Source organism: Gymnoscopelus braueri, assembly GCF_963280865.1.
Source record: "Gymnoscopelus braueri genome assembly, chromosome: 7".
NCBI lineage: Eukaryota > Metazoa > Chordata > Actinopteri > Myctophiformes > Myctophidae > Gymnoscopelus > Gymnoscopelus braueri.
This window is the reverse complement of record NC_137608.1, coordinates 56,162,201-56,182,139: the sequence shown is the minus strand read 5'-3', so window position 1 is coordinate 56,182,139 and position 19,939 is coordinate 56,162,201. Positions and strand designations below refer to the sequence as shown.

The following is a 19,939-nucleotide window of genomic DNA, read 5'->3' as shown; positions in this document are numbered from 1 at the left end:
TATGCTCACAAGCTTATAGATCTGCTTGTATTCTTTTTCCTGCTATAAGTACAATTTTGAGGTATTTTTACTTTAGTCAAGTCAACTGTCTATTGCATTTGTGAAACACCAAATGACCCACGCTTTTTTCTACACCTCTCCCGCTTAGCGGAGAGTGTGGTGTTGTAGAGGGGGTCTCCCCGAACGCGTGCGTATGTCACAAGTGTTGGCATCCCCAGCCGTCTCCGGTCCAGTGTCCAATTTCTACAGGCTATGCACTCCTTTGAACAGCATTTATCCATTTAGATTACTTTTTTATGTTTTAAAAAACGTTTCTGTTACACAGAAACATAATATGTATTGTGTAGCTTCTTTTAAATGCTTAATTTATAGTTTAAATGTGCAAATGAACCGTTTTTCAATGGTTTTCAATGGCTTATTTTTACTCTAGAGGATACTCTTATTCTGAAGAGATGTCAACCGGAAGTCTTATTTCTGCTCTATTTCTGCTCACGGAACACATCTTCAGAAAAGTTGGGTGCATTCTCTTCCGGAGAAGGAAGCGGAGTTTTCGGGTATTTGCAGGGGTCTCTTTCATTCATATTTAGGCTCAGAGTTGGGTTAATAGTGAGCCAAGGAAGGGTTCGGGGAGAAGTCGAAAGTATGAGCAAAGCAGAGAGAGTGGCTTTAAAAGGCGGGGGGGGCACGCCACCAACCACCGACAAGAAGAAGGACTACGACCACCTCTTAAAGCTGATGCTCATAGGTGACGGTTGTAAGTAGAAAGTAGTCTACACTTCATTATGCAGAATGCCCCGTTTCACAACTTTCCAAATGTATAAAATGTATAACAATCTTTTGAAATTAGCAGATAGCTCGATGCAATGCATTGTGAGCTTGTAGATCGGCTATTTTCAAATGGCCGAAATGTATAGGGCTGAAGTGGTTAATGTATGTTTTGTAATAATACAAATCTACAAAGTAACTAGTAACTAAAGTTTTAAAATAATTGTTGTGGAGTAAAAAGTCATACAATATTTGCCTATGAGATGTAGTGGAGAAATACTCCAGTAAAGTAAAAGTACCTCATAAAGTAGAGTACTTGAGTAAACTGTAGTTCTTTACACCGCGCTGCTGTATCACCGGCATCGCATAATTTATGCTAAATTATTATCAAACTATCAAATTATCTGTAAAGCAGATGTTACAGCCTACATCACATTATAGACTACTTGACAAAAAAATTATAATTATACAGACTGTATTTTTACAAAGACTGTTCCACAAATACAAAAGAGGGTCTCAAAATGTATATTCAGAAATACATTTAAAACATTTTCTTTATACCTAAATGACACAGAAGTTTCGTAAATCCAGCCTTCACTCTGCTGGATAGCCGAAAAGTATTTTGTCATCTTGTGAGCCATATTATGGAATAAGACGGTTGGAATGTATTTCTGAGTGTAACCCTGAGGACCCTCCCGTCTTTTTCATTGTTTTTGCAACGCACCAGTTAAAAGAAACAACATCAGGGCTTTACACATAAAGGATGCAGCATTATAAATTAATCACTTAAACCATAATGCTTTGGTAGGTTATAAAGTTAATAATATGAATGCCATGTTATAATGTTTCATTTTGTATGGGCTGTGTGCACTGAGAGCACAGCAGTGCACTGGACTGGAGATTCTATGGTAGGCCTATAATTAATCAACGCAATCAGTGAAACGGTCGTAGTCATATATACTTTACAATGTAAAGTATACTGTATATGTCTACAACATTATTTAATTAAGGTGTAATATTTCTACAATTTCCACAAATTGCTCCAACTTATATCCAATCATTTTTTTGGGTACAAACAATAGACCAATTAGTTTGTTTACCAACATTGAGACTGGACGCACAGGTGATTGTTTCATGCAATCAATTCCCAAACATATAGTTTCAGGGTTTCTCTGGTTTCAGTTCATTCAACCTCCTCCTGTGTGTTGGCTAGTGAGGCGCGTCCTAGAGACCTGACAGAATGGGTTTCTTTCTGCGCATGCATACTGGTTCTTATCAGTGTGACGTTGTCTGTTAATGGGTCTATGTTGAGGGATAAATAAATGTAGGTCTGATAATGATGTACCATGCATGTCCAAATCATGTATAGGCCTACTTTACATTACTCTAGATCATTTTCCTAATATTATTTTTTTTGGGGACAATAAGGTGCCCACTCTTCCTTAGTGCCCTTTTTGTATCCCTGTCAATACAGAGTACTTGAATATACACTGTTTACAAGTATATAGCCTACTGTTTGGAATCAACAAACAGTAGGCTATATACTTGACTTTATCATGTCATAATATGAAGCGGAGATGCTTGTAGGGATCAGGCATCACAAAATGAAGTAAACCTTGGGTTCTGCAATGTATTGCCTTAATTGACCAACAAACGTTTTGAATAGGGCGATAAAAACCATGTTGATTGATTGAGTGATTCATTCATTGACGTTTTGATATGTGTACATGATAGGCCCCTAAATATAATAAGCAAGAGCTTATTTACAATTGCATATGGAAAGTAACTTAGGTGTTTTTTTTTAAACTTTACTTGAGTATTTCCAATTTTCAGTACTTTTACTTCTACTTTACTTCTACTTTGTAGATTTTGATTATTATTACATAACATACATTAACCACTTCAGCCCTATATACATTTCGGCCATTTGAAAATAGCAGTTCTACAAGCTGTGAGCTTGTAGAACTATTTTCAAATGATTTTTATACATTTGAAAACTGAAATTATAGTGATGGATAAATACGTAATGTCCCCCACTTGCGTTTATTTTCCTCTCCCTAAATCACACCCTTTCTCTTTTCAGTGTTATTGTTTTCCTCTACCTCATCATGCTCCTATCTTCTTCCCCTCAAATATACAGTATATTTGCTGTTTATCAACCATGACATTGCCTGACCTTTATCTGCCCAAACCCCTGGGAAACAAAAGTTGCACTTTTGAGAATGAAATGTTCAGAACACAGAACTATTTAAATTCTGTGCCAAAAATTACTAATGAAGCATATATTTCTGTGGATGTATCTGCCGCACAATTTGTAAAGGAAATTCCATCAGTTACGCCCGATCATCTGATTATTTTTGACACACTTTCTGAAGCCTCTGACCTAGATAAACAAAGTTCAGCTGTCACAGAAAGTCAGGTTCATTCTTGGTCTTGGGCTGGCCTTGACTGGCACTTACCTTTTCAGCCTTATGCTTATTCGTATTCAAACGTAGTGATATATTGTATGTGTTTTCATTTTGGACCCCAACAGGTATATGTTTATACTCTTGAGTTAAATTAACACTCAGGACTTAACTCTGTAGCAACATTTTTGTTGTCTAGCTATCAACACAATTCTTAATATCCACAATCATTACTTTAGCTTTGTGCTCACATGTTTCTGCTGTTAGTTAAGTATGTAAACAACAACTCACTGGGAATCTGCTAACTTTTCTGGTGCCTAATTTCTTAAACGACACAACCCAAAGCAAAACAACATTAGTGTTCTAATGTTGTGAGGATTTTGTATGAAAGCCCATGAAAGCTGCATTTTAAAACTCAAACCGTACTTGTCTTTGATTCCCAGACGTGGGGAAGAGCCGTCTCCTATCCCGGTTTGTAGGCGACACATTTAGTAAGTGGTTCTACTTCAGAGTGCACTGTAACTTTTTGACACTTTTGTGGCAATATCTCTATATCTTAGAAGTTGCTTGTGTGTGTCTCTGTGTGTTTGTGTGTAACTGCTTTGCAGATGATACGGCTACGATCGGAATAGATTTCAGGATCTGGACAGTGGAGATCAACAGGGAGAAGGTGAAGCTACAGATCTGGGATACACCAGGAAACGAGCGCTGTAGAAGTATAGTCGCTGCGTGAGTATAGGCAGCACACACACACACACACACACACACACACACACACACACACACACACACACACACACACTGACTCAAGCACTCACGTAAAAACACGCTCACACAGACACACATGAACATCAAGGTCAAGGAGCTTTATTGTCATTCCATACAGAACAACATTTGTTACTCAGGTCCTGGTCATGGCAGAGTAAATAAATAAGATAAATAAAACACCTAAACACAACAAAGGCTAAAACTACAACAACTATATAAAAACAACAGCATTTAAAAACAGCATTTAAAAAACAGTTCATGTGTCACGGTTCAATTCATAGTGCAGAGTTCATAGGTTGTTTTTACAGATCACTAAGAGCGAGAGTTCATGATTCTCACAGCTTCGGGGAAAAAGCTGTTTTTCAGTCTGGTGGTGCTGGCCTTGATGCTGCGCAACCTCCTTCCCGAGGGGAGGAGGTCAAACAGACCGTGAGCGGGGTGGGTGGCATCTTCCATGATGATAGTAGCCTTATTCCTACACCTGCTGATATAAATGTCACTGATGGCAGGTAGGCTGCTTCCGATTATTTTTTGAGCAGACTTCACCACCCGCTGCAGAGCTTTCCTGTCAGCAGCGGAGCAGTTTCCGTGCCATACGGTGATGCAGGATGTAAGGATGCTCTCCACAGCACACCCGTAGAAGGAAGTAAGGACAGGGGTACCTAGCCCCGCCCGCTTCAATCTCCTCAGGAAATATATCCGCTGGTGGGCCTTCTTTATTAGAGAGGCTGAGTTGAGCTTCCAGGTTAGGTTGTTGGCAATGTGCACTCCCAGGTACTTGAAGCTAGAGACCACCTCGACAACATCTCCACCGATGTAGAGAGGGCTGGTGGTGGGGCCACTCTTCCTAAAGTCCATGATCATCTCCTTAGTTTCTTTTACATTGATGCAGAGGTTGTTTGCTCTACACCAAAGCTCCAGATGTTCCACCTCTCGCCTGTACTCCACTTAGTTGTTTTCAGAGATTAATCCCACCACTGCTGTGTCGTCTGCGAACTTGACAATATGATTGTTTGGGTACCTGGCCCTACTGTCAGCAGGGTATACAGCAGGGGACTAGGACACATCCCTGCGGGGAGCCGGTGTTGAGGGTGATGGGAGAGGAGATGTTGTTGTGGATCTTCACTGTCTGTGGCCTGTTGGTAAGAAAGTCCAAGACCCAGTTGCACAGGGCTGGTGCCCAAGTGTGCCCTAAGTGCATTTTCTGCTAAAACAAGCAACCAAGAGTATACTGTACCTAGCGCTAAGGTAAAAGTGCAATATATCAGCTACCTACTTTCTTAAAAAGATGAGACAAATAGGAAAATCAAATAAACACGATCCAAGTAGGCAAGGAAAAGAGGAAGGATAGTGTTTCCTGAAGAGGTGGGTTTTCAGCCTGCGGGGCCAGAACCAGTTTTCAACCACTGTGGGGCCAGAACGGAGAAAAGCTGTGACCGTGTAGATCGGCCAGAAGGACCACCGAGCGACGAGGCAATCAGTCGCCCCGAGGTGGCAGACCGAAGTGGTCGGGCAGGGTGTAAGCCTCGACCATAGCCCGGAGGTAAGAAGGAGCTGTTCCTTTCACTGCCCTAAAGGCTAGCACCAGGGTTTTAAACTTGATGCGTGCCGCTACGGGGAGCCAGTGTAGAGAACGGAGAAGGATAGTTGTGTGGGAGAACTTGGGGCGGTTGAACACCAGACGAGCCGCACCGATATGAATACAACAAAACTGATACACACATTTTATCCAGCATGCATCCTCAATTGTTGGGCAGGAATTTTGCACAGAACCAGAATATCATCTTTATATATCTTTCTTCACCGTTAACACCTCCTGTCATTTGAAAATGCCAGTGATCACTATTGCAATTTTCGTGTTTTTTGGAATGATTGTGCAATCGTAGTCCTGTTTATAGAATGATAATTACATAATGGCTTGTAGTCACGTATTGGTACATGATGGCATGCATGTCCTTTCTATACAGTATTGCTAGAATACCCATTGATTTACATTCAAAATATCTAGAGATGCACCGATCAATGACCGGCTGGTCACTGTTATAAATTCCGGTTTGAAGCTGGTTTTGTGTATAATTGATGCTGCTGAACCCTCGCCAGCCGCCATCAACCTGCCTGAACCCCTGTCGGCTTTCTCAGCTGACACACCTGAACATTCTGAACATTCTGAACTGCCACCAGTCATCAAGACTGAAGTCTTTTTGTTCCCCGGGTCTCTGGCCCTCAGATTCCACAGACTGTTACCTCTCCCCAGCCCCCTCTGCTCGGCTCTGGAGCTCCATGCCCCTCTGCAAGACGTTTGGTTGGTTTATCCACCTGTTGTGTCAATCCGCATGTTTGTCTGCCTGTCTGTCCGTTTGTCAGTTTATTTGCCTGTCTTTGGGTTTGTCTCACTTTGTGCCTGTCTGTTTGTCTGTGTGCTTGTCTGCATGCCTTTCTGTGTGACTCCTTGCCTTGCCCTGCCAGTCCAGTGATAAGTTATCTGCCTCAGTCCGACCCCCTCCACCCACCCTGCCTGCTTGGTGTTCTGACATTCGTTGTGGGATGTCTTGAATCCATCCCTTGAGAGCGGGTACTGTCAGGATCTGTCTCATTGTACTTTTATTATGTAGTGATGTCCTAGTGTTTCCTGTTTTGCCTAGGTACTGCTACCTGTCTTGTCTCACCTCCCTGTGATTACTGGTTTTCTCCACCTGTGTCCTGTTAGTCTCCCAGCCAATCCCTGTGTTGATTGTCTTTGAGTTTCACCTGTGTCTAGTTTGTCCTGTGTCAATTTAAACCCTCAGTTCCTTATTTCCTTGCTAGATTATAAATGTTGACATCTTGCCTTCACTTAACTCTTGCATACCGATGCCAGTACCACTGGAGCCGCTTTATACCAGGAACAGGATGGAAAACTGAGAGCTATTGCCTTTGCCAGTCGGGGTCTGTCCAACAGTGAATCCAGATATCCAGCCCATAAATTAGAATTGCTTGCACTCAAATGGAGTGTAACCGAAAAATTCCATGATTACTTGTATGGTTGTCATTTTACTGTAGTCACAGAAAGTAATCCCCTTACATACATACTTACTTCTGCAAAGTTGGACGCAACCAGTTACAGATGGTTGGCTGCTTTGTGTACTTTCTCCTTCAAACTTCAGTTCCGGGCTGGTAAACAAAATCTGGATGCCGATGGTTTCTCCAGGTGACCTCATGAAATGTATCTGGATGATGGCCAGTCTGAGAAAGAGAGGGATCGCATTAGCCGGTTCACCCAACAACACTTGGTGTTCTGTTCACCTATCAGTTTAATAGAACCTTTTGCGTTTGACTTGCTCTGCACCTGCCTGTCTGTTCAGCATGTGGGTCCTACTTCTCACCTGCACGTGACACTGGGGCTCATAGGTAATTTTATGGGGAGGCCTGGGGGGCAAATGTTTGCCAGACCCAGGGGGTCGGCCTACAGGAGGCTTTGTCGGTCGGTCGGTCTGTCCCTCTTTTCCTACCTAGCCATTCTCCTCTTAGATGCACCGTCCACGTCCAGCGTAACATCTCACACACCAAGAAGTAGGTGAAACCGGTATGTAATGCTTTGGGCTTTGAAAACCAACTACTGATGAGTTGTATTGATGCTTATCTCTCTGGAAGGAGTTAATGTCGCTCGGGTCGCTGATGGAACTCAATTAACCAGGGTGTTCTGTTGCCTTTTATACCGTTGCGGCCCTGTTGTCATTACGGTGATGACGGTCATATCCATATATGGAGCGGGCTATGTCAATTATGCGTCGGTCGGTCGGTCGGTCTGTCCCTCTTTTCCTACCCAGCCATTCAGATTTTAACCACTAGGGGTCTGGCAGAGCCAGGTCTCCTGGTCTTGTTTTAATATATATATTTTTGCCAGACCCAGGGGGTCGGCCTACATGAGGCTTTGTCGGTCGGTCTGTCCCTCTTTTCCTCGGTCTGTCCCTCTTTTCCTCTGCACACACGTCATGCGAAGTCCGGCCATTCAGATTTCAACCACTAGGGGTCTGGCAGTGCGCCGAGGAGCACTTTTTGTAGTTTGCCAATATATGGCAAGTAGGCCTATATGCATAATATATGCTGCATATATGCCATATTCAGGTTCGTATATGTGCATATATGTGGATATAAAGGAAATATATGTATCTGCTATGTCCACATTACATCAAGGTTCAAGGTTCAAGGTTCAACTTTATTGTCAACAATACCATTTACAAGTAAAAGGCACGTGAAATTCATTGTGCGCTAAAAAACCAACACAGCAGCTACAGTCTCAGTAATTCCACATTACTGAGACTGTAGCTTGTAGATTATATGCCACATATATGGATATATATGTACATGTATAGAGACATATATGCAGGCGGCCAATTTCGTATATGTCACATATATGATAAACATATATGTTGCATAATTATATAAATACATGTTCATATATTTTCTTCCCCCCCCCCTGGTGGCAGAGGCAAAAATCATCGTTAAAGCTTTTTATTACACGGTTTGGTTGAATGCTTGATTCTGATAGGTCAATCACTGAATTGACCTATCAGGTGGCAGAGGCAAAAATCATCGTTAAAGATTTTTATTACACGGTTTGGTTGAATGCTTGATTCTGATAGGTCAATCACTGAATTCAGCGGCGTGTTATTTCTGGATAATGACCTCATCGGTCATTATCTCAATAACAGACCTCTGTCTAATCAAAGAATCAGAGCACCTGCTGTGCTGCTTGAATTTTATGCTGTATCCAACATATAGACTGTAAACAATAAATGGACAAAGTCACGCCCATAGACTCTACAGACCGTAAATGAAGCCTATTTTTCAACAATTTAAAATCCCCCGAACATGTATTCTATTTGATCAACACTTACTTGTTTTCCGAGGCGACCGTGTCCGTCCAGCGCAACACGTATGGAATACTTGTATTACCGTAAGCAAGGAAATACTTTGTTTTGTTGTCTGTTGGCTACCCGTCAATTATCCCTTGCATGTCTGTCCCTCTGTCCATGTCCAATAGCTGCCATATGTTTCTAGGTTGGACACTGGCCTGCAATGATGGCAGGGAGGGTGTTCATGCTCTATAACAGTGTTTGTCAACCCTGGCAAACGGACCATTTTTGTGCCGGGAGGACTGCTAGGGTGTTCCGCGCCGTTTGAAGAAGGTGTGAACCCAGCCCCTCGAGAACAATAGCGGCGATCGTCCGTCAATCGATACGGCCATCACCCGTTTCACACACAGCCACGCCCGAGTCCATTCAGTGTAGCGACCATCACCCATAGGAATGCAAATATGTTGGCCTACCTGGTACTGTATAAAAAGGGCACAGGGTACATGCTTTGGCACTCAGTATTATTACTATAAGATGAGGATGAGAGCTCCACCATGAAAGAAGAGATGCACTCAGGGCCAGAAGACGCTAAATTTTGCCGTCATCAGCAAGACATTGCCGCCGCCAGATCTTCCTGCAAGCAGCGCTGCCGGTGTATCCGGGCCACCAAACTTCGGCTGGGTCCGTGACCCATTCAGCGAGTCTGCTGAAAACGAGAACAGCCCATTTGAGGAGCAAGAGCAGCTAGTGGAAATAAGGGAGAACCTTGGCTTGGAAATGAAATTCAGCGATCTAAGCTTGGACAGTTTTTGGTTGACTGTTGGAAAAGAATTTCCAGCCATCTCAGACAGTGCAATGGCAGTATTGCTCCCATTTTCAACAACCTACCTGTGTGACCTCAGCTTTTCAACCCTGACTTACGTAAAAAAAAGTAAACACAGAGAGAGACTGAGAGCAGTTGACGATGAGCTTCGTGTGTGCTTGTCACCAGTCTCAGCCAGGATACAAACTCTGTGTTCAGCAAAACAAGCTCAAGTTTCACACTGAGACAGTTGTATTGTGACCTAATTTTTTCTTTTCTTTTTACAAATCTTTTTATTGCGTTTTAAGTATTTTTCTAAAAAGGACAAACAAAGACATTTGTACTGGCCTAAAAAGTTTTTTTTTTTTTTCTAAAACTGTTTCACACTAAGACTATTGTGGCCAATTTTTCTTATATATTTATTTTCAAATATTTTTATTGAGTTTTTAAAGTATTTTTCTGGGAAGGTGAATCCAACTCCTCTGTTCATTGCACTGACAAGTTTATATATTTGTAGGCCAAATTGAACATGTGTGTGCTGTTTTTTAGTTCAAGGTTTCTTTATTATGACATCAAAGCAAAACAAGTTTCCAAAAATAAATCGGTGAAACTGAGGCACTGTCTCTTTCCTTTTTTTTCTTTTTACAGTTATTTGGTGAGTGAGTGCTGTCATAAATGTTTGGATGTTGTGTTTTTAGAAGTATTTTGGGTTTAGTACCAAAGACGTTTTACTCTGGTAAGGTGAAATCAGACTCCTCCATTCATTGCACTGACCCAAGTTTATATATTTGTAGGCCAAAGACATTTTGTAATGTGTTTATTACATCTTGTGTACATGAGAGTAAATATGTTGAGATATATATAATGTGTGTGTGTGTGTGTGTGTGTGTATATATATATATATATATATATATATATATATATATATATATATATATATATATATATATATATATATATATATATATATATATATATATATATATATATATATATATATACACACATACACACACACACACACACACCGTTTTCCCCTACTACTACTCTTGTGTCAATACATTAACATTGATGCTTCTGTTAACATTTCATTGCTGTACGTTTTATTATTCTGTTTTATAAGGTTTTTATTGCAGATAGGAGAGGGTGTGTGTCTGGAAACTGGAGACACACCCACACAATAGGCCTGACAGAGTGTTCTTTGTGTGTGTTTGGCTCAGTGCAGCTAGGTTGAGGATGCTCTCTTTCAGGTAGTGGTTTGCAGGAGTGTCAGCCTGCTGGCACTTCTTCCCTGTGTGACTGTTCCTCCTTCAACTTTGGTCTTTCTTCCTTAGTCCTGGACACACCGACCACTGTGATTTAGGGGTGTGCAGACTAACTAATTTCACAATACGATACGATACACGATATTGGGCTCACGATATCGATACGATATATGGCACTTTTTTATTATGAAAATATATGGGGGGGGACGCATATGAAAATATATGGGGAGGGGGGAAGCAATTGCAAATTGGGGGCACGGTGGCGCAGTTGGTAGCGCTTTCGCCTCACAGCTAGAAGGTCTTGGGTTCGATTCCCGCCGGGGGCGCTGGGGGCGTGTCTTCTCCTCCGCATCATCAGTGCCCATACCCTAGGTGGGGTTGGTGAAAGGGTCTACTCTGTGTGGAGTTTGCATGTTCTCCCCGTGTCTCCTAGGGTAGTTAATACCCTCACAAAAACATGCAGTAATCCTGGTCTCTATACTGCCTCCCCCATGACAGCCGGGGCGCCTGATGGAGGGGAAAGGAACTGGTTGGAATAACGTGTTCCTTCCACGCGCTACGTCCTACCGAGGAAACTCCCCCCTGTCAGGTGACAAGAAGGTCAGTTGGCTCTCATGCATTGAAGGAGGCATGAGCTCGGCCCTGGCCTCCCTAGGCTGGTGGGGGGAGTGTAGCGCCCAGGATCACTTCGAGGGGGTTACAACATTGTGGGATAAAAAAATTATAAGTAAAAAGAAAAAAAGCAAATGCAAACAAATACTTATTTTGTAGCATTATTATTGCAAAAAAAAAAAATATATATATATTATTTATTTTCAAAAACACCAAAACGATACATATCGTCATGAAAACGTGTCGCGATATATCGCGGGATGATATATCGGCACACCCCTACTGTGATTGGTTGCTCTCTTGCAGGAAACCCATTCCTTCTCCCCACTCCACTTAAATGTTCTTTTAAGCTACAATATCTAGAAATCGTGCCATTCAAATATCTACATTGACATGGTAACTGAATTTTAGGCTGATCCTTTTATGCCTTTACAGTGTATATATACTTAACTCTTTCATTGCCACGGAAACACGAAAATCGCTAGCAGTGGGTGAGTTTATGAATGTATACTCCGGCAGTGAAAGAGTTAAAGGCCAGAGAGTGATAATTAACTGTTAGTTGTCACTGACCAACGTTTGATGGAGCATTATGGAGTCTCCACTGAATAACCTAATCTAAGTAAACCTCTCCTAAGTTTGTCTCCCCCTGCTGGGCACCAGTTATGTAACGCAGAGGAAAAAGGCTGACCCGTCTTTTCTCTGTCTCCATTACACAGCTACATGAAGAGCAGGGACTCACCGCAGGGACTCATAGTGGCTTATGATGTCAACAATCAGGAATCCTTCGTACAAATAAAACAATGGCTACGTTTAATCAACCAGAACTGTCGTGATGACGTGTGCCGAATACTAGGTGAGTGCATCTCCACAATTGCTGATGCATGAAAGACACTGTGCTATTCAAATTATTCTTGGCCTTTCTCCAGGGCGGCGCCATTGCCCTTTTCTGCTGCTTCATTCAATATCTCTTCACTTCCTCCCTAATGCAGGTAATCAGTGTGTTGCTAGATTTTGCAAGAGAAACAAGCGACTAGGTCTACGAAAACAAGCCTAAAAGAAGCAACTATAGACTAACTAAGTTTGACCACTTTGGCTAATTGAAAATAGCAGATCTACAAGCTCACAACGTGTCACATCGCGACACATTGAGAATTTGAAAAAAGTTCAAAGAAACATTCTAACAACACAAATGTGAGTCCCTAAGTCCCCACAAAACATTTTCAGATGGGGGTCCGCGGACAAATACATATTAATCTGGGGGTCCTTGACAGTTGCTTATTATAATGGCAACACTGGTAAACAGGAAACCCATTGATATGGGGCTCCCCACCCCACCTACCTCGGTGGGCGTGGCCAGAAATACGGTGATTTTATTGTCACATAACATTTTTACACCTAAGGTATTTAGCTGACACCCTTATTCAGAGTAAATTATACTAGTGAATGCAGTATGAGCTTAAATTCCTAAATCACCAACAAGAAAAAAGTGCAAGGGCCTGAGCTGCAGAGCATATCTTTGTGACCGAATAAGGATCATGTGAGAGAGCAGTGCTAGGAAAATACATTTGGAGTGAGAGATTACTTTCTTTTAAACATTTTTAACTCTGACGAGCACATTTGTATGGAGATACTCTGGTGTCCTCTCTCAGCTTTCAGTCAGCGCAGTTGCATCAAGCTTTGTCTGACAGATAGAAGTCATATCAATGTTATTCATTTGTGATTAATTTGTAGTGGGTTGCAAGAACGACTGCCCCGACCGCAAGATGGTGGATACGACTGAAGCATATATGTTTGCAGAAGAGCTGGGAATCAACCTGTTTGAGACAAGTGCAAAAGAGAACATCAATGTTGAAGAGGTAGGCTCGCCCATTGCTTTGATCCTCCATCTCCTTAAAGACGGGGTGCCGTGATTTTCAGTGATCCCCCCCCAAAACATGATCATCAGGTATTATGATTATACTAGGAGGAAGATCTTTTTCAAAAAAGTGTACAGAAAGTGTTAAAATTATGTTTTTATGTGGACACGCCTCCAGTTCATTAAGTATACCTGGTTCTCGCCTTAGCACCTCCCACCTGAACCAGTCCCTCCGCCTCCTCCTACAAAACCACCCACCTGTCCTAGTCCCTCCCCATCCTCTTGAAAGGACTGCCCATGGCCCTTCCCAGTTGTTTATTCATCTTATTCCTGGCCACGCCCAGGAAGTAGGTAGGAAGGTAGGGAGCCCCATATCATTGGGTTTCCTGTTTACTAGTGTAGCCATGTCTACTTATAATAAGCGAATTTGGGATTGATTCTTAAGTGTATCTGCTTATTTTGGTTTGCTTCCCATGTCTTTTAAACCAGTGGTTACCACATTTATCTCATGTCAAGGACCCCCAGATTAACACATTGTGTGCCAAAAACGGTCCGGACCGTTTTTGAAAAGCCATGCGTGGAGTGCCATAAGCGGTCCGGACTGTTTAACACTCGCATGACTGAGGTTTGACCATCCCCTATGCTGCCTGACTTGCAGGTCCAAAAGGCAGTTTTTTCCTGCCATTCTATTGGCCACTGTCTCCTACTGGCTCCAGAGGAGCTGATACCTTGTCCCCCCGTGCTGCGGCACACAGTGGGGGGTTCCATTGTCTTTTAAATAGCTATTAACGTTTCAATTCCACTCTGCTCAGTGAGCTCACATTATATGTTGTTGCAGGCAGGCAGAAACATTATAAACATTATAAAATAGGCTAACTTGTAAAGGTAACTACATATCCTGTATGTAAAATCTTTATAAAAAAGTGTATAAAACAGCGCAATCTGTAGCGTCACATTAAACTCTTCAGTGAAACATGGAGCCTATATGAACCACTGAAGCCACTGTCTAATTATGTGACTATCTCCATTGTCCAAAACACTTGACAAACCAATATTATTATTATTCATAATAATAATATTCACATTAGTTGCCTTAGTAAGCGTCTCCTCTCCTCCTTCTATCTCACTGCAGCGCAACAAATGAACACATCGGTATGTTTCACAGATGTGCTGCTCAATCCTGCTCTAGGCTACTGCTGCGCAAACTATCTGATCTACAAGCATAAAAGAGAGAGAGAGAGAGGCCCTGATATTGAAAGCAAGTGAGTTGTCCGCACAAGTTTATGCAATGGACGGAGAGCAATGTTTTTATCTTTTGACTTCATACAAAAACAAGCCCAAAGTCGCTTAAAGGTTTCATGACGTTCAGTTTTACCATTAAAAGTCTTTGTCATGGTCCTTCAAATGTGTATAGAAAATTCCACTCCATTGATCCATGGCAGGTGTTTTTCTCTCACATTTCTAAAGCCTTTTCAACTGGAATGAAAAAATAAATCTTTGCCTGCGGGTGTCGCTGGTGAGGGATTTTGCCTGTCAATCATCGCCTCTGCTCCGCCCCCCCCCCCCCCCAAGGAAAGGATAGGGGAGGGGAGGGGCGAGGAGGAGAGTGGGCGGGATTAATCGACTGTGACCTCACTGCCGAAGGGCCAAGCTCAGATTACTTTTCAGCCTAATTATTCAGAAAACCCCAGACCACAGAAAATCCACTGAATGTTCAAAGTTCAGATTTTTGGGTGTAATTGAGGTCATAAAACCCCCAAAAAAACATAAAAAATAAAAAAAGTGAAAATGAATGTCATAGAACCTTTAAGTCACTTAAGCAGAGATGGCAACACCGAGAGATCAAGAGAGCGAGCGAGAGAAGCAGCGTACATTTCACCGATCAAATACAACATTTAGTGGTTAGATTTATGGGGACAATGCAGTTGTCATTTTTATTTCATTATTAGTAGGCCTAGAGGAGAGAAATCGCTTGGCCAGACGGACAGTGAAATGCAAATCATCCATTAAATAGAACAATGACAATCTCCAGGTGGTCCGGAGGTGTGAAGCCTCTCTGGCTGGGGGAGAGAGGGTGAGTACGGTAATAGCCAAAATAATAATGTCTGAGATGGTATATGTGTAGCTAATTTCATATTTATAAAACGTTTCAGATTTAGAAAAAAACAGATGATTTGAATCGAATATTTAGGAAAAGTCATGAAAGGGCAACTTCCTCAGAGCTTCATGAGAGAAGATAATCCACTTTAAATTCTCAAAATCGGTCAGATTGACAGGTTAGTCACGCGAGTGTTAAGCCAATTTTTGTTTTTTATATATTTTTCCCGCATGGGCCGCTCTAACACAACTTTGGGGAGGGACAACGAGATCCGCCACTGACTCAACTCAGGTTGTGGCTGAAGTCGTGGTAGTCGTTTCCTAGTTTCCTTAGTCGCGGCAGGTCAGGCAGGTCGGGCACGCCACGGCCAGGTCAGGTTGTCATTTAAGTTTAGCATGAGGGAGAGGGTCTACTCTGAGTACTGCCCACATCAGGGGTCTCCAAGGTTTTTCAGGTTAAGGACCCCTTAGGGAGAGATGAAGCAGGGACCCCCACTAAATATTGTATACAATTTGTGTTGCAGATTAAACCTTTTCATAGATTTCAAAGTAGCTTCATATACTTGTTTGACAGCACTATCTACTCTCTACCTCTTGGACTCCCTGTTGAAGACCCCTGCTCTACAGGGAATTACTTGATATCTAAGCTACAGAAAACATTCAGTTCAACACACAAGACACATACGTTCAGAGCTGCCATTAATTAGTGCTGTTGATTGCCTGTGTGGTCAAATGCGCAGACAGGCTCAACGAGCCATCGTTCACAGGTCGGGCACGCCACGGCCAGGTCAGGCAGGTCGGGCATGCCACGGCCAGGTCAGGCAGGTCGGGCACGCCACGGCCAGGTTTGTCTGGCTTGATAGACACCCACCCTTCGTTTGACCTCTTTGACCATGGCCTGCTGTCTTTCTAGGAGATTGTATGAGGGTTGTGAGGGCATTGGTGGAGACGCTAACATACGCTCCAAGGGACCGTACAACCCACGGCCCATGGACATTTCAGCAGGTGTATGGCCAGTGGTCTCATGCATTGCAGTGTTGATGGAGTATCGGAAATCGGGCAACCATTGATCCCGCTTGTTGTGATGGTCTCCCACGAATGATGCGATCATAGTCTTGATGGTCCTGTTTGCCCTCTCTGTGAGGTTGGCCTGGGGGTGGTAGCTGGTGGTGAACTTATGTACCACACCCCAGGTCTTGCAGAGATCGTCAAAGACATTTCCGGTTAGTTGTGGTCCACGATCCGAGATCAGGTACTTAGGGACCCCCCATCGAGTGAATATTTCATCTTTAAGGATCGCACTAAGCCTCGGGGCTTTACCATTTGTCAGCGGAAACATTTCCACCCATTTGGTGTAATAGTCGATGGTGACAAATAGGGGTGGGACGATATGGGTACCTCACATTACGATATATATCACGATATTAGGCCCACGATAACAATATATATCACGATATTTGACGATGTTCGATATATCGCGATATCACGATATTCGATATATATTGCAAGAAATTTCACCAACGATATATCACGATATCTGAAAATATCGATATATTGCGATATCACGATATATTGCATGAAAATTCACCAACGATATATCACGATAGTCCTTGTATTCAATTCATAAACACATAAAATAGCACCAAACAGTTCAAAATCATCATTACACAAATACAGAGTAGGAAAAACAACAAAAAAAATAAATTAATATCGATATTTTTCAGCAGCATATCGATTATTTATCGCGGGAGAAAGTATCGCGATATATCGATATATCGTCCCACCCCTAGTGACAAACAACACGGTGTTTCCCTTCTTGCTCCTCGGTAACGGCCCCATCAGGTCGATCCCGAGGGCCTCTCCTGGCTGGCTTATCTGGGTGGACTGTAACATACCGGATGGTTTTTGATTCTCAGGCTTGGCAAACTTGACACTTCTGAACATAATCCCACACCTCTCGGCGGACCGTCGGCCACCAGGCCACCTCAAGAACTCGAAGTAGAGTCTTTAGTCTTCCTAGATGCCCACTCATGGGACGGTCATGGAAGTACTCCAGGAAACATTGGACAAGGCTCTCGGGTACCACCACCTGATACTTCAGTCCGATGTCCCTGGTTGGCTGCCTCCGATACAAGTTTCACTGAATCTCCTCGAAGCCTATCCGATCGGTATGCTGGTCCGACTGGTCGAGATTCTCCAGAAGATCTCTGACCTTAGGATCCGTGCTTTGTGCTTTGGCTAGATCATCTAGGGGTGTGGGTAGTTCCGAGTTACCAGACACTGCCACTACTGCACACACTGCCTGCTGTTCAGTAGGAGTCACCGCCCGAGACAAGGCGTCGGGGACGATGTTCAGGTGACCCTTCCTGTAGTATATGTTGAATTGGAATTCTTGAAGGCATATTGTCCAGCGAGTGAGTCTAGACGAGGACTTAGGGTTCTTGAATGCCCAAGTGAGGGCAGCATGGTCGGTGTACACGTCAAACTCCACTCCTTCGAGGAAGTGTTTCCACTTTTCCACCGCCCACACCACCGCAAGACACTCTCTCTCGGACGTAGAGTAGTTGCATTCGGCTCCTCTGAGTCCACGAGAGGCATAGGCAATCACCTTCTCTAAGCCGCCCACCTGCTGGGTCAGTACGGCTCCCAACCCGACACTACTGGCGTCAGTATGTACTTGGAACGGTAGTGACAGATCGGGCTGGACCAACACAGGTGTCTCCACTAGAGTCTGCTTCGACTCTTCAAAGTTTGTCTGGCATTCCTCGTCCAATTCCACTTCACCCGCTTCAAGTGATTTAACGGCGTGGCCAGGTCTGCGAAGTGAGGAATGAATTTGTAATACCAGCCCGCCATTCCGAGAAATCTCTGCAGTGACTTCAAGTCATGGGGAGCTGGATAATTCATAACGGCAACGGTCCATCTCGACCCCTGGGCAGAGACAAAATGTCCCAGAAACTTCAGCTGCTCTCGGTAGAAGTGACATTTCTCAAGATTCAGGGTGAGGTTGGCGACATGAAGCTTGGCGAACACGGCATCAAGATCTTTCATATGCTGCTCGGGACTTGGGAGAGAAGACGATAATGTCGTCGATGTAGACGAAACAGCACCTTGCCTTGAGATCACGAGCACTCCCTCCATCAATCTCTGGAAAGTAGCACCGGCATTTTTCAGTCCAAAGGGCATGGTTCTGAATTGATACAGTTCGATGTGACTGCGGACTGATACAGTTATGACTGCGGTCTTGTGTTTGCTCTCCTTATCCATTGCATCCTGCCTTCAGATCCAGGGTGCTAAAATGGCATTCCAAGATGTCGTGTATCAGGGGCATGGGGTAGGCATCCAGATTCGTTTTGGAGTTTAGTCCTTTATAGTTAACACAGAACCGGTTACTCCCGTCCGGCTTCTTGACCAACACCACCGGGAAGAGTCAGAGGGTTCCAAGATTCCCTTGGTGAGCATCCCCTGTACCTCATCCACGATGATTTGGCGTTTGTACGGTGAGACTCGGTAGGCTCTACACCGCACCGGCAGTTCATCCGTGGTGTGCACCTTATGGGTGGCAACATTGTTCTTACCTAGTTTCCCCGAGCACACAGACGGCCATCTCTGGAACAGACATTCCACCTCAGGCGGAACATTTCGGACACGGTGCAATGGCGCGACACCAACACCACCCATCGAAAGCAACACCGGCACAGCAAGATAGAGCTTTGCCGACGGCAGGGCGGGTGATGCCTGTGAGGCAAAGGGATAGTGCGTGTAGCCGTCAGGACCCCACACTCCATATGTCTTCTTGCCGAAGTTGAGGACCGTTTTGGTCTTCAGGCAGAAATCGAGGCCCAGCATCAAAGGGAAGGTGAGATTGTGGTCGTCTAGGACGAATGTTTCCACAGACCACATATGGCCATGCCAATCGTAGATCAAACCCACCTTCCCCACCGCTTGGTGCTCCTTTCCATCTGCCAAGATGAACTTCCGGTCATCACACTAACTGCTGCCATGTTGCTTCTCCTCATCAGGGTGTATGAACAGCCTGTGTCCATCACCGCATCAAACTCCACGCCTCTCGTGGCAATGGGCACGAATAATAAGTTAATCCATTCCTCTTTGTCAGGTTGCCCCAGTTTGACATCCATGCGTGCGTCTGAGCTCCTTTCCCTGTCAGCGTTTTGACTCCTCTGTCACCGCCTTGTTTGACTCCCTTGTCTCCGCCTTGTTTGACTCCCTTGTCTCCGCCTTGTTGATTTACCTTCTTCCAGTAGGCGCTGGAGGAAGAACAATCCTTTTCCACCTGGGACCCAACCAGAAATGTTTAATTTCACCTTTTTTTTCAAAATCAATTCTCAAAATACTGGCTTTCAGTGTCTACTTTAAAACCCGCGATCCCTGTACGGGCCACCACATGTAACAATTGGCCTTTATAACTGAAAGGATAATTATTACCAAAAAGGAAAAAACAACGAGATCGGTGGGTTTTTCACTGATAAGGTCTTTATATAGAAGCCTTTGAATTCATTGACAGATCACAAGGT

At 43.6% G+C, this 19,939-nt stretch overlaps 1 protein-coding gene across 2 annotated transcripts in view; it reads left to right on the top strand.

Moving 5' to 3' along the window:
* Window positions 1–600: 600 nt before the first annotated feature.
* Window positions 601–19,939, top strand: part of LOC308089536 (ras-related protein Rab-35-like) — a 33,635-nt gene continuing 14,296 nt past the window's right edge. For both annotated transcript variants that reach the window (XM_080434326.1, XM_080434325.1), the window contains exons 1-5: window positions 601–754; window positions 3,614–3,661; window positions 3,779–3,899; window positions 12,169–12,305; window positions 13,184–13,308. In XM_080434326.1, coding sequence (XP_080290452.1) covers window positions 643–754; window positions 3,614–3,661; window positions 3,779–3,899; window positions 12,169–12,305; window positions 13,184–13,308 — 543 coding nt within the window. In that variant the 5' untranslated portion in view covers window positions 601–642. The remainder of the gene's footprint in view (window positions 755–3,613; window positions 3,662–3,778; window positions 3,900–12,168; window positions 12,306–13,183; window positions 13,309–19,939) is intronic.